Raw genomic sequence first — 12,909 nt, forward strand, 5'->3', positions numbered from 1 at the left:
TCCCAATTCCCAGGACAGCTCTTCAGGACACCACCCCTTCCTCCCAGGAGACCCGCAGGTTTCAGCTCTCCTGGGGCCACTGCTAGACCAAGTCCTCAATTGCTTCCTTGCCATTGTCCTCTTTGAACTCCCTCTCTCTCCTCTGAAAGCCCCTCTGGCTGCAAACGCCTTAATTGCGTGGCTGTTCCTTTCCAAAAGCAGGTGCGCCTGCCTCGGGCTTCTTCGGACTTTCCATCACAGGCCAAAGGAAAACCAGCAAGAGCTTGCAGGGCACCAGGGCCGTATTAAGACAGGCGCAAAACGATCCTTCCTCTTCTGTGCGCCTTAGGGAACGCCCGAAGGCAGGCAAGGCTGGGGCTCAGGGGAGGGTCCCTGAGCAGGCAATCAGAGCTGCCCTCAGGCCCTGGGCAAGGAGGTTTCCGGAGGCTTCGCAGTTCTCGAGTGTGTGTGTATGTTTTTGGTGCTGGTAATTGGGAGGCAGGGGGTCAAGACCCAGGAGCGCAGAGAGTGGGAGACAGGACGTCCTCCGCCCATCCTGGGCTCCTGTCGGTCCTAACCTCCACCCAGCGTCAGCTTTTTGCTGCTCCCGTTAGATGGCGCCCAAGACTTTCTAACCACTTGTGAAAGTGCTCCTGGCCCGGAACAAAAAGAACCGTGGGGTGTGAGTATGTGTGTGTGTGAGTGCGAGTGCGCGCGCGGGGCTGGCCACAGGGCACGGGAGTCGCCTGGCACTACGCGTGGCCCCATCGCGGGTCGGGCCGGCCCAGGGCTGGGGCGCGCTCACGGGAGGAGCTGCGCGCGGCCGGCGGAGAACTTTCTTCTTTTCCCTTCTCTCTCCCTCTTGAGCTCGCGCCTAGGCCCTGGCCACTCTCCCGGAGAGAAGCCGGGCGACCCGGCCGCGGGCTCAAGCAGCCAGCGCCGGCTGCAAGTGACCGCGGTGCGCGGGCGGAAAGACGTCCCGGACGTGCGGGTAGGAGAGCTGGAACGCAGACGACAGCCCCTTTCTCTGCCCTTACTTACCGCCCCAGCGCTCACAGCCGCTGCTCTGTTTTTAAGAGAATAGGGCAGGTGCAAGTTTGGTTGTTGCGGTTTTAGCCGCTCCAAGGAAATTGTTCAATGTAAGGTTTCCTAAGCATACTGAGTGGGCGTGTTTCCAGAAACAAAGGGCAAACTTTCTCGCTCCCAAAGCCAGTGAAGTTAAACAGACTCCCCTATGAAAAGGCCCTTGGGGACCCTAGGGCGTCAGATGCGATAGCTAATTTTAAAATAACTATTTAACAGGTGATTAGGGAGCGCGCTTTCTCTCCACCACCAAGTTCACCTCTTCTCCCACCCCCTCTAAAATAAGTCACTTGACGATAGGTGATCCCATCCCCTAGTCCTCTCCTTAATGCCAGTCTGGAGGCGCACTGTCAAGAAGGGATGCGTCTCCTCGCCCTCGAGAACCAGCGCGGAGACCTTTTGTGCCTCTCCTTGGCTGTGAACTTTCCCGCGCGGTAGGTTCTCCTTTAAGAAAGTAGCATCCCTATGAATATTTAATGCGGTGCGCGGGCCGGCGGGGCGGAGGGGAGACCACGGCCCGGGTTTCCGCGCGCGCCGAGACCCGGGCGCAGAGAGAGTGCGTCCCCACCAGCCTGGCCGCCGCGGGAACTCGGGGACCGGGAGGGCGGGGGTTAGCGGGAGGAAAGGGTAAGCTGAAGAGGGGCTGGGAACGGGAGGGGGGCTCGGGGCGAACGAGCCGTCGCGTTCATTTCCATAAGAAAGCTGAAATCGCAGTTGGAAGCAGGATTTCTCGCCCCTGCAGCCCTTCCCCCATACCCGGTCTTCTGCAAGAAGCGGGCTCCGGAGCTCAGAGCCCGAAGTGCGTGCTCTGGTCTTTGATGATGTTGATAAAATGTGGTTTCAAATGTTGTCCCGAAGAGGCCGTTTTCCTGTCTGTACGTGGAATGGAAGGACCGTGCCGGGTGAGTCCAGAGCGCCCGGGAGCGGACAGGAGGCGCAGGGCTGAGGAGAGAGAGGGCGCAGCCGGCGGGCGCAGGGCATCCATGCAGGGGAAGTTCTCCGGGGGGTTTTGAAAGGGGGAGCCAGGTTGAAACCAAGTTTCCTTAGCAAGGAAGATTGTGTGTGTGTGTGTGTGTGTGTGTGTGTGTGTGTGTGTGTGTGTGTGTTCGGGGGTGGGGAGCGCGATGAGGGAAGACGTCACGAAAGCCCCAGAACCCAGGCGGCCCGCGCGTGGGAAGGTCTGGCAAGTCTCCTCACCTCCCTCTTCAAACAGCGGGGGAAACATTGGCTGGCCGCCGCTGACCCTCTTCCTGCGAAGGAATAAAGTGAACTTGCCCAGATACTGGATTCCACTGGCGGTTCAGTTGTTCAGTTCTTTCTGCGTTCGCATTGAGCATTGAGTTTCTTTTTGACTTGCAGTGTGAACAGCAGCCATGTGACCTCAATTCTATATCATATCTATATACACACACACTTCCTAGGTACTTTATGATCCCATCTGGAGAAATTAAAACCCAGATCTGTAATGTTTATTCTTAGATAGTTTACCAAAAGCAGGGGGGAAATGTGTGAGACACATGTCTGCAAATATAACAAAAGTACTTTCCCTTATGCTTGAAAAGTTGCCTGCAAATGGCTGGCTTCCGTTTACTGACTGCACCACCTGTACCTCTCCATGAAACTAAATGGAATCAGGAATAAAACACCAATCAGATCAAGCAATTAAATACCAATTATGACTATTAATGACTTTATTACTAATGACTGGAGTTGAGAACTCCAAACCCGATTGACGTAATCAAGCTGTTTTAAAATTCTGCTACCTAACATTTTTACCGCACTCCTTCCCCAAAATAGGAGGTTAAAAAAAACAGAGGTTATGTTTTCAAAAAGTTCTCCAGTAGGTATTCATGGTCAGTGTTGAACTTACTTTTCTCAGTAAAGTTTATTGCTACTGCTGGTAAATAATGGAGTCTTCCTTTCCGGCTTTGCCAAGTTACGCAAAGTGTAATTGATGATGGTGGTTACACAATACATGGTACTTAGTTTGGATGCAGAATTGGGGTGGAGCAGGGGTGCTTTCTCTCTTCAATTACTCTGATAATCCGGCAGACCCTAGAAGATTTTAAGGAACAAGTGTTTCAATTCTTCAGATGGGGTAATGGCTATTGGGATGTTTGGAAGGTGAGGAAATGAAGAATGGGGAACTCAGACAGCAAAGAGAAAGAAGGAATTAGGCCTATGTTTTGAATTTTGTTTTTGCTCATGGGTTGAAATGCCTTTAGCTTGTCATAGGCTAAGTGACTGAAAAGGTTACTGAGAACAGTATATTGGTGTAAAGGCTACTGTGTAGCTGGGTTTATTTATTACTGAAGATGATTTGCCAACCCTCCTTGCCTCTTGATTGACACCCCTTCTTATCCCAAATGGAAGTCCCTGTTCATTCTGGGATAGGAGGAGGAGGCCTGGAGGGAGGAAGGGAATAAATTTCTGCTGGAGTCCATGAGCAGAAAGGAGGGGGCAGTTAGTAGGGATTCTTTAGTCGCTATGAAGCAGGCAGGCTAGGCAGCTGGGCACTTGGAGGAGCCAGCAGTTCATCTTGGTGTAAGTCATCTCTGCTCATTGTCCCGTAGTTTAGCTCTTCAGGACACAAGCAGGTTTTGGAACAATGAACTTCAAGTCCCTGGCTTGGAGTATTTCCCCTTCACCTCCCTCCTAGGTGGAAGCCTACAGCAGCAGCAGCAGCAGCAGCAGCAGCAGCAGCAGCATCTGGTTCTGATGTGTTTACCAGGCTGGTATGGAAATGCCCAGGGTGCATGGCAGAAACCTGAGCTGCTAGTGACAAGCACACTCCTCTGCTAAGCAGCAAAAAGTTTCGATACTGTTTGAGCACTGGGTGGCCTCTTCTGTTGATGTGAAGCACATGATCCCCCCTCCCCATTTCTATTTGTCAGAGTTAATTGCCCTGCAGTGGGGCAGCTCACACCTCAGGCAGTGCCAAGAAATACAGCAGGGAAGGAATCCTGCACAGGTAACAGGATGGCGTGGTATTACCTCAGACAACCAGGGGTTCAAAAACCTCAGTGGAATGAAATGGGCCTGGGGTATTCTCCCTTTGGTGCCTCCCTAGGGACAAGCCTCTTTGGCCTGGCCTAGACTGTGGGCAGCTTATATATCATGGCCCTGAGTCCTGAAGGTGCAGCTAGTCACTTTCTGTAAATGGACAGTTGACCCCAGAGGCAGTTCTAAAGAGGAGAGCCTGAGGTGTCCACAACAATTTCTTTTCTGTTCCAGGGCACCAAGAGGCACCCTGAGAACTCAGAGGACCCACAGGCTCCCCTCAAGCAAATTCTCTGCTGACCCTGGACACCCCTTGAAAGAGGGGGTAAGAGGCTGCCACAAGGCTCGTCTTATAACTTCCAGCAAGGACTCCCAGCAAACAAGTTCAGCTTGGGATCTGCCCACCACTAAGCCTGGCTCGGAGTGGGTGCAGGGGGGTGGGGTGGGGGGTGCGGTGGAGAGGCAGAGTCCCTGAACAGGGAAAAGACAATCAGTTGTTCCCTTTTCTGGTGTCAGAGGCAAAGAAGCCTGAAGGGCTGGCGGTGGTGCTGGCTCTGGGTTTATTGACTCTGTGATCCTGTCCAGCTGTCCTACAGGGAGTTCCAGAGCTCTCCCAAAGTGCATGGGGAACTGCACAAGTAGGACTGGGGCACAATACCAGAAGCTATTTGTCTCCTAGAACCTGGCACCCCCTCCACTTACCTTACAGGAGACCCACATCACTCAGTTCCCAGGACATCTGGTGGGAGAGTCTGGTGAGAGTTGGAGGCAGACTTCCTCTACTTACAACTTGTTTGAAAATGGACATAAAGAGGAGAACAGACACTCCATCGCCCCTTCAGGGCCTCCTTTGTGTCACAAAACCTATCCCCTCCTAGGGCACCCTTGACACTCCCCTAGGTGGGTGTACACATTGTTCAGGACCTGTCCCCTGTACCCAAATAAATATAAATGAGTTTATTTCTTTAAAAGAAATATTACAGCCTTGAACTTTTCCCAGCCGGAATCCACCTAATTTCATCAAGGTCTCTTGCTAGCAGCCATAACCCAGGCCAAAGGGGCTTGTCCCTAGGGAGGCACCAAAGGGAGAATACCCCAGGCCCATTTCATTTCACTGAGCTTTTTGAACCCCTAGGTGTCTAAGGTAATACCACCACCATCCCCACCTGTTTTCCGTTCTTTCTTTGTGGCTTAAGATTGCATTTTAGGAGGGTTTATATAATGTTGTTCATGTCAGCAAGTCTCCCTGCCCCACCCTCACCCCACTGTCCTATTTGGAATTATAGTTGGAAACCACACACACATAGAAAATCTTTGAAGATTTTTTTCTGCTATTCTTCCTGACTAGAAGAGTTGACAAGACATAGACACATTAAGTTGCATAAAATACAGTAGCGTGATCAGCCTAAATGCATCTCATTTGCACTGTTTGTAACCAGGGGTGGGGGCTTGTGTCACTCATTGCCTCCCCCTCCTCTGCCCAAGCCAGACCAGCAGGCTGGAATTTCAGAGCAGGCCCCAAGGCAGCAGCCATTTGGGAAGTGGAAGCCCTAGCCTACCCCAGGCCAGCGGGGGTGGGGGGTGGATAGAGAAGGTGTCTGGAGGTCTGGCCTGAGGGCTTGGACCAGCTTTGGCAGACCTGGGCTCTGGGAGGCTTGGCCGGTTGGTGCCCGCAGCTGGAAGTTGGAGGTCTGCAGCGATGCTTCTGAGCTTCTCCTGGGTTGAGTTCAAGAAAGGGGACACCAAGAAGTAGGGGAACAGTCACTGACTATATTTTACATCCACGCCTACCCCTTTCCCGGAGTTGTGTTCTCACCACCCACTTTGTCAGGGGAGGAGAAACACTCCTGCCTGATCGGTTCCTGCACCTGTTCCCAGCCCTGAACTCGGGCCCTGAGCTCCTCACTGCCGCCTGCTCTGCGCTGAGCCCCACTCCTGAGACCGCGAGGTGCCAGAGCAGCGCCTCTCCCACCAACTCCTAGACGCCTGTAGGAGCTGTGCCGGAGCCTTCAGAACCCCGTGGGGGTGTGGGGGTGAAGTTGGAGGTCCTCCGCGTGATTTTTTCTTAACTTTTTCCCAATTGTTCTCCTGCGTTGATTTCAACTTTTCCAGTCTCCCGGTGCTGGGGCGCCAATCCTTTCCCACCAATTCCTACCCACCAGCTGGAGGTCGGGGCCTAGGGTCGCCCCAGAGTTCTATGGTGGCAGGGGGCGCCAAGTAGAGGGGCGGGAGGAGCTGGGTCCTCGGGAACCAAAGGGGACCTCAGCGGGGGCGGAGTGCGCAGCCTTGGCTGCTGGGAAATGCCCAACTAGCTGCTGTGAGTGCCCACAGCGCGTCGTGGGGGCGTCCGTTCTGCAGCTCGGGTGACTCAGACGCCCCGCCAACCCCATCAGCTCCCGGCTTCTCGAACGCTCTTCTGCTCGCCCAGCGGGGAGACTTCAGGGCCTGCCTCGTCAGGCCAGATTGCAGCCCGCGACCTTCCCGGATCAACCAAGGGCGAGGCATGTTGCCCAGCAAGGCTGCCGCCTAACTGAGCCTCCCGGGAAACAGCCATGACCAAAGCTCCGCGGGCCCAGGCGCGGGCACCTACCCCTACCCGCGCAGGCCTGTGGGAGCGCAGGGGCCGAGGCCGAGACGCTGGACTTCCAGCCCCATACCTCTGACAACCCGGGCACGTCTGCGGAGCCCGGGGGAACAATCAGCGGGCTCTGCGTCCCGGGAGCTGGGGACACGCCTGCAAGGTGTGTGATCCTTTAAAGATCCTTAGTACTAGTTTTGTAGGGAGCCTTTGTTACAGCTTTGTCAGCCTGCGCGCCTTCAGCAGCTCCCCCTCCCGGGCCCCTCGGTTCCCTCCGGGCTCGCCCCCAGCGGAGAGGGCCTGGCGCAGAGGATCTGCCCAGGATCAACTGCCCTCTTCCAGCTCCCCTTCTGCGAGATTCTTTTCCGTTGGTTACAATCTCCCCTCCGTGCCTAGGGCAGATAAACACGGGTCGCCCTGCCTGCAGTATTGGGGCAATGCTGTCCTGGAAGAACGGGCTTTCTGAATGTGACCTCGGGATGCTGCAGCGGCGCAATACTGCTACTGCTGAATGAGTAGCTCTCCTGCCACCGCAGGGCGACTGCGGTGGGCACAACAGGGCGCACAGAGGAGGGGGTAATCTGCCCGCCCAGGCTAAGGATTTGAGGGTTCTGACAAAAAGAGCTGGTTGAGGATGACACAGTTGTGAACTAACCTGGCTCCTACCACCCCACAGGGCAACCAGATCCCAGTAGTCTTGGGTACCACTGCCCCCACCATACCACCATTGTAAAGTATGGACTCCTGCTTAGCCAAGGTGCAGCTCTAGGCAGGATCTCTGAAGGATGCTCTGGCACACAGAGGGTGCAGGTATGACTTTACCTGCACACAAGCTTACATGTGCCCTGTCATATATGGCTACACGTTTCCCCATTTCCCCACAGTCTTCCTATTGGACTTGTCTTCATTCCTCCTTTCTAGGGCTTTCTGCCTGCACACAGTCATTTGGAGAAAATCAAGTGAGTGCACCTCTCCCCACAGAGGATTCTGTATGTTATGTAACACACTCACACTGGGATTCCTCAAGTTACCATTTTGCCCCAAATCAGCCAGCACTTGGTTTTCTGGCGGGGGCGTCAGGATGATGCAAATGGAGGTGGAAGCTTCATTCCCTGGGGGCTTTTATTCCTCCCCTTGAAGCCCCAGTTCAAGGCCCAGGAACAAAGGGGAAAGGTAACTGATCTCTCTTTTGGTCTTTCTCTCCCCTCACTTCCACCCCTTCACCTGCAGGCCCTCCTCTTTGATAAATAGAGGAAAGCCCGTGGGATCAGATACATATGTAAATACTGCTGAGCTCGGCCAGCCCTCCTCACTGAAAAGCAGAAAGCCCGTTTCAGGTGCAGGCTGCTCCGTGCCTTTGAGTGTCCACCACTTCTATTCCCTCAGACTGCTTGGGACTCAAGGCCACTCACTTAACATCCTTCTCTTGTTAAAAACATTCAGGACAACTATTAAATAGTTCTTGGAAGAGTTAAAAGACCTTCTTTCAGGAGTGAAACGTTTTTAAAGCTGTGCTTGGCAGAAGTCTTTAAGGCGTACAAAGTAGAATCAGTAGACTTGCCTGAGCGATTTTGAAATTTGAAAGATTTCTCCCCATGAAATGGTAATTTAAAATAGTTCGTAGATGTTGTTTTGTTCTATGATGGCTTTTTCACTATTGTCACCTAAGGATTCTGAAGACCAAGCTACTAAGACATTTGTTTTCATTTGGTTAGTTTCTGGGTGATACTATGCTTTCTGATTAGACCTATTTAATTTATTTTTTAATTCTGCAGGAGAGTTTTCAACCTTGGAAATGTAAGTGAAACACAGAATCACCCTCCTTGTGAGACCTTGATAGGGGCAGAAAGGAACAAATCTGGCTATCACCACTCACACCTGGAAGTATCCCTGTCTAAACCTGGGTACAATGAGGGTGGTGGGTTTTGACACCTTTTATTTTATTGCTGGCTCAAGGAAAATTCTTTGAAATGAACGTCTATACTACTTCAGTGTGCAATGTTCCAGCAGACTTAATGGGCTTGCCTTATGTGGAGAGGCAGTCCTGGAGGACAGAGCTAATGTGTGGTCTCCCAGGAAGCTCATCAGAACACCTCTTGTCCCTTTTCTTTAAAAAAAAAAAAAAATTAAAAAAGTTTTTGCTTCCCTCTCAATGTCCATTCCATTATTTTTTAGCTACAATAATGAAACATGGACAGTAGTGATCATTCTTTTTGTCCTATGTACTCATGTCTAGTGTTAGGACCTTACAAAGCCCCAGACATACCTCAGGTGTATTCTGCACTTTTCATATCTGTTCACTGCTCACTGGGTCACACAGATAATTCACACTTGATTCCACCTTCCTCTGGACAACTCTCCCTCAAACAACACCCCTCTATCAACTTATAGGGAAAGGAGATTCACTTAGAGAAAACTTATTGAATTAAAGACCAGACTCAGTTTCACCAGGTAACTGATCCTGGCCATACCGGTGACTAGGAAGTCATCACCTAACACTCTACCTAGATATAAACTCTCAGGAAGGAGGCAGGCTGGTGGGCACATTTCCACAGACATTTCTAAAACTGTGGCAACTGAGTACATTTTACAGACACAATTTTGATATATTCCCATCCAGCTTAAGGCACTTAAAATGCAATTTTGTTCACACGCATGTGCGTGCACACATACACACACGCACGTGTCAACTAGGGTGATATTAACAGTCCATTTCCACTGGGCAATTCTGGTGACAGCAGCTACAATTAACAAACTTCTTTTCTGAAGAGTAAAAAAGAAAACAAAAGCCTCTCCATCTATTTTAAAAGGTTATTTTATATTGTTTAGCATTCTTTCGAAACAGGAATTGGCTGGACACTTCTCCCTTTTCAAAGAACAGGTAAACTACTCTCCTACCCAGCCCCTCCCCAAGACCAAGCCATTTTTAAAAGCAAAAATTTCTGTTTCCAAAGGAAGAAAAAGGAACAAATTCCATTAATGAATTACATACGTGGAATGTGGCTTGTCTAGGACATTTGTATTTGTAAATAAATGGCTCCCTGTTTATTATGTATGTTTTACTGGAAAAAAAAACGAACTCTAATGCCTCTGAGCGTGTTATAATACAGCAAATACTTCCACTTACGGTTTAAGTTCCACTGTTTCTTGGTACTCACTAGAAAGAAATCGGGTTAAATGGAGTCAATTGTGGGGTTTAAGCGTCCAGGCTGACTTGGGGACGCGGCACCTCTAAAGTTCTCATGTTTGCCGAAGTGCGGGGGGAAGGGGGAATGGCTCCCTAGGAATCTTATGGGGATTAATCTGGGGTTTCGCCTTTGTCCCGGGATCTTTCTAAGGCTCACCACGACCTCCGTCTGCAGCTTCAGAAGAGAAGCCGGCGCGCGATCTCCTTGGCGGGCGGACTGGACACAGTCCCTGCCTTGCCCTGCTGCCGGCGCCCGCACACCGCGGTCTCAGGATCTCCCCGTAGGCCTAGGCCTGCAGTTCTCGGGCCGAGACGGGGCCTGGGGGAGCGACCGTCAGCAGGCCAGGCACAGGCAGTCTACCCTGGTGCCTGTAGGGTGCTCGAGTTTCCCACACGCGGGAAGCGGAGGCGTGGGCCAAGCGCCGGGGGCTGCCCAAAAACTCCACCGCCCAGTGAGGCGCGCAGGGCCTGGCGGCGCGAAACTTTCACAAAGCCGCCGGCCGCCTCCGGCCTTGCCTCCACTCCGCAGTCCCAGCTGCCTAGACTTCGGTGTCTTCCCACACAACGAGCCCTGCCAGTGCACTAGGCTGTTCCGCTCTGACTTCTGCCCGCACATGGGGACCCGAGCCAAAGGTTACGGGTTAGAACAAGTCAGCGCATCTCCTTCCACGCGCAGCATCCTTCGGGAAGACAGAGTACGCCCCCCACGTCAATTTCAGGCCCTGGTCTGTGGGCTGGGCCACAGTCCTGGAAGACCCAAGGGGTCACGGGTCCAGATCCGTCTTTACTTTGTCCTCCGCTCCAGGGCTCCAGGGCCCTGGACGGCAGAGAGGTGGATTTCAGAGAAAGCCCTGGTCAGCCAGGCCTTGAACTCAGCCCCTCTGAACTCCACTGTCAGCAGCGGGGGCGGCAACTCAATTCTCCCGCGAGGAGGCTGCACCCCCAGAACGGAAAATCCGCAAACGTCGCGCAGAGACCCACAGGCATTTCTACCTTTCCCTCCACAAGCCCTCCAGAAAGTTATCGCCAGAACCTCTGGAACCTGATCCGAATCCAGCCTCCAGCAACTCCCTCAACCTTCCAGGGAAACTTTCAGAAGTTTCCCTTTCCTTCGCTCCTCAATTCCTTGGACTTTCTCCAGCCCCCAGGTTTGCTCATTACTCTGCTGACTGCCGTTTAGTCTCTAGGGCTCCACAGGCCTGAGTGTTTCCAGAATAATAATAATAATAATAATAATAATAATTGTTATTATGAGGCTGGGGAAGAACAGGATCAGAGGGTTGAAGGGACTGAGGGAGAGAGTGGAAATGTTTATGGAAAGGTTTATTTAAACCTGTGCTTCAAAAGGGTTCAGTTGACAATTATCAGTAACCCCGATAGACAACTCCATTAAAAAAAAAAGAAGAATTTACTATTGCTCTTGAAAGCCGTTATTTTTTACATCGCTTTTTAGGAAGATAGATGAACAAAACATCGCGTTTCAAGCCATTTTGATCTGTAATTGAAAGGCAGGATCGGTTTGTATTCTCCTACGGCTTTTACAGAAGTTGCAGTGATCCAAAGTCGGGTTGCTGTGTCAGAGTGGCATTTTTATTAATGAGAATACAAAAAGCTTGCATATTCTCAGCCCTGCTTGAATTTAGTTGCTAAGCAACCGGTGTATGGTAATTCATCCGCGAAATTTAAATCTTTGAGAAAGGTTCGTGCGTTTTGCTGAATGGTCGCCACGAGGAAAACAACTTGTGGGACCCGCAGCAGCTGCCACAGTCTGGCCGCCCGGCCGTGCCGGGCCGAGCAGGGACCCGGCCGCCCCACCGCGACCGCCACCGCCCCACCTCCGCGCCCAGCCCTGCCCTCCCTCCCGGAGAGAAGCGAGCTTTGGACGCCCGGCTGCCTCGGGTCCCCTCCCCCTCCGCCTCTTCTGATCCGGGGTTTTCACCGGAGGCAGGCCTTACACCTGACCCAGTCGCCTGTACCCCTAGGGCTTCGGGGTCCAGACTGCGAATTTCCGCTTCCCCCTCCCCTCACGCGCACCCATATGCACACGGCACGTGCGCGCACACACTAGCGCACACATCGTGCCGCCACGAGAATGACTGTTACCCTCTTCCCAGACCCCTCTAAGGTCACTTCCAGAGCCAACTCTTCCTTGAGGAAGACCGGACTCATCAAGAACGCAGCCCACAGCCCGCCAGAAGGCCAGGCGGCCGCCTCTGGCCGGCAGTGACATCATAGGCTCCTGCTCGCCAAGCTCGCGCCCACATTTTAGGATACAGGAACAAACACGGATGTGAAATCAAGAATGAAAGAGAGAGTAATCTAATTAATAGGCCATGAGCCAGGCTAACAAAATCAAAGAATCTGATTACACAAGTACCCCTCCTGCTATCTCCGCTGCCCCCACCCCCAGCTCCCCCAGCCTGCGCACTATTTCCTGTCCTAGGCTGCAAAGTTCAGGATGCAAACGCAGAGCCTTCTGCTTTCCTTATTGAAATCAACGTCAAGCCTACTGTGGGGATCCCGCACCCAGGAGGTCACATGGGTGAACTTCAGGCCCTCAGACCAGCAGCCCTGAGGAGCTGAGATGACCAACCGACCTACAGAACTTGGAGAGCCTGAGAGGTTGCCCCACACTTCTCAAATGCATCACTCTTAACAACAACAACAGCAGCAGCAGCAACAACAACGACAACACCTGTGCTGATTGCTTATGCTGTTAGTAGCTGGACTAGGACAAAGGGCTTCTCCACTCAGTCATTTTATAGATCATCTAAGTTTTTTTCTTCAGTCTAGCACAACTCTTCTTTTTTCACATCACCTTGCTTCTGGGTCACTGATAACCTCAAACTCCCAACACTTATTACCACTCCCTTTCCCAACGTAGATGTCTGAGCACAGTCAGGTATTAGGTTATCACTGAAACGTAGCATCTGCTCTAATCGTTGCAGCCAGCCACGTGCATTTCATGAAAGAAGAAAATTCTTTAATTTCTGTCTTTCTGCCTTAAAAAAACAATCAGGTCCACCTTTTAAATAATTAATTTCAAGTCTGCATCCAGTGCCAATACTTGTTGCATCCATTT

General features: G+C 52.0%; 1 protein-coding gene across 10 annotated transcripts; it reads left to right on the top strand.

The window, feature by feature from the left end:
* Nucleotides 1-618: 618 nt before the first annotated feature.
* Nucleotides 619-11,043, top strand: LOC129463118 (uncharacterized). Of its 10 annotated transcripts, none has more exons than XM_063616681.1 (4): nt 1,505-1,689; nt 1,805-4,033; nt 4,297-4,387; nt 4,772-11,043. In XM_063616681.1, the coding sequence occupies exon 4, from the start codon at nt 9,932-9,934 to the stop codon at nt 10,871-10,873; it is 942 nt and encodes a 313-aa protein (XP_063472751.1). In that variant the 5' UTR covers nt 1,505-1,689; nt 1,805-4,033; nt 4,297-4,387; nt 4,772-9,931; the 3' UTR covers nt 10,874-11,043. The 10 variants fall into 10 exon arrangements, 9 of the variants coding, with proteins under 9 accessions (XP_063472754.1, XP_063472751.1, XP_063472757.1 ...); XM_063616687.1 differs by having other exon boundaries at nt 1,505-1,964; nt 3,722-3,797; nt 4,772-5,472; XM_063616684.1 differs by lacking the exon at nt 1,505-1,689 and adding an exon at nt 619-1,496 and having other exon boundaries at nt 1,805-4,387.
* The last annotated feature ends 1,866 nt before the right edge of the window (nt 11,044-12,909 follow it).

This window comes from Symphalangus syndactylus, chromosome 14 (assembly GCF_028878055.3).
Source record: "Symphalangus syndactylus isolate Jambi chromosome 14, NHGRI_mSymSyn1-v2.1_pri, whole genome shotgun sequence".
In the NCBI taxonomy this organism is placed as follows: Eukaryota; Metazoa; Chordata; class Mammalia; order Primates; family Hylobatidae; genus Symphalangus; species Symphalangus syndactylus.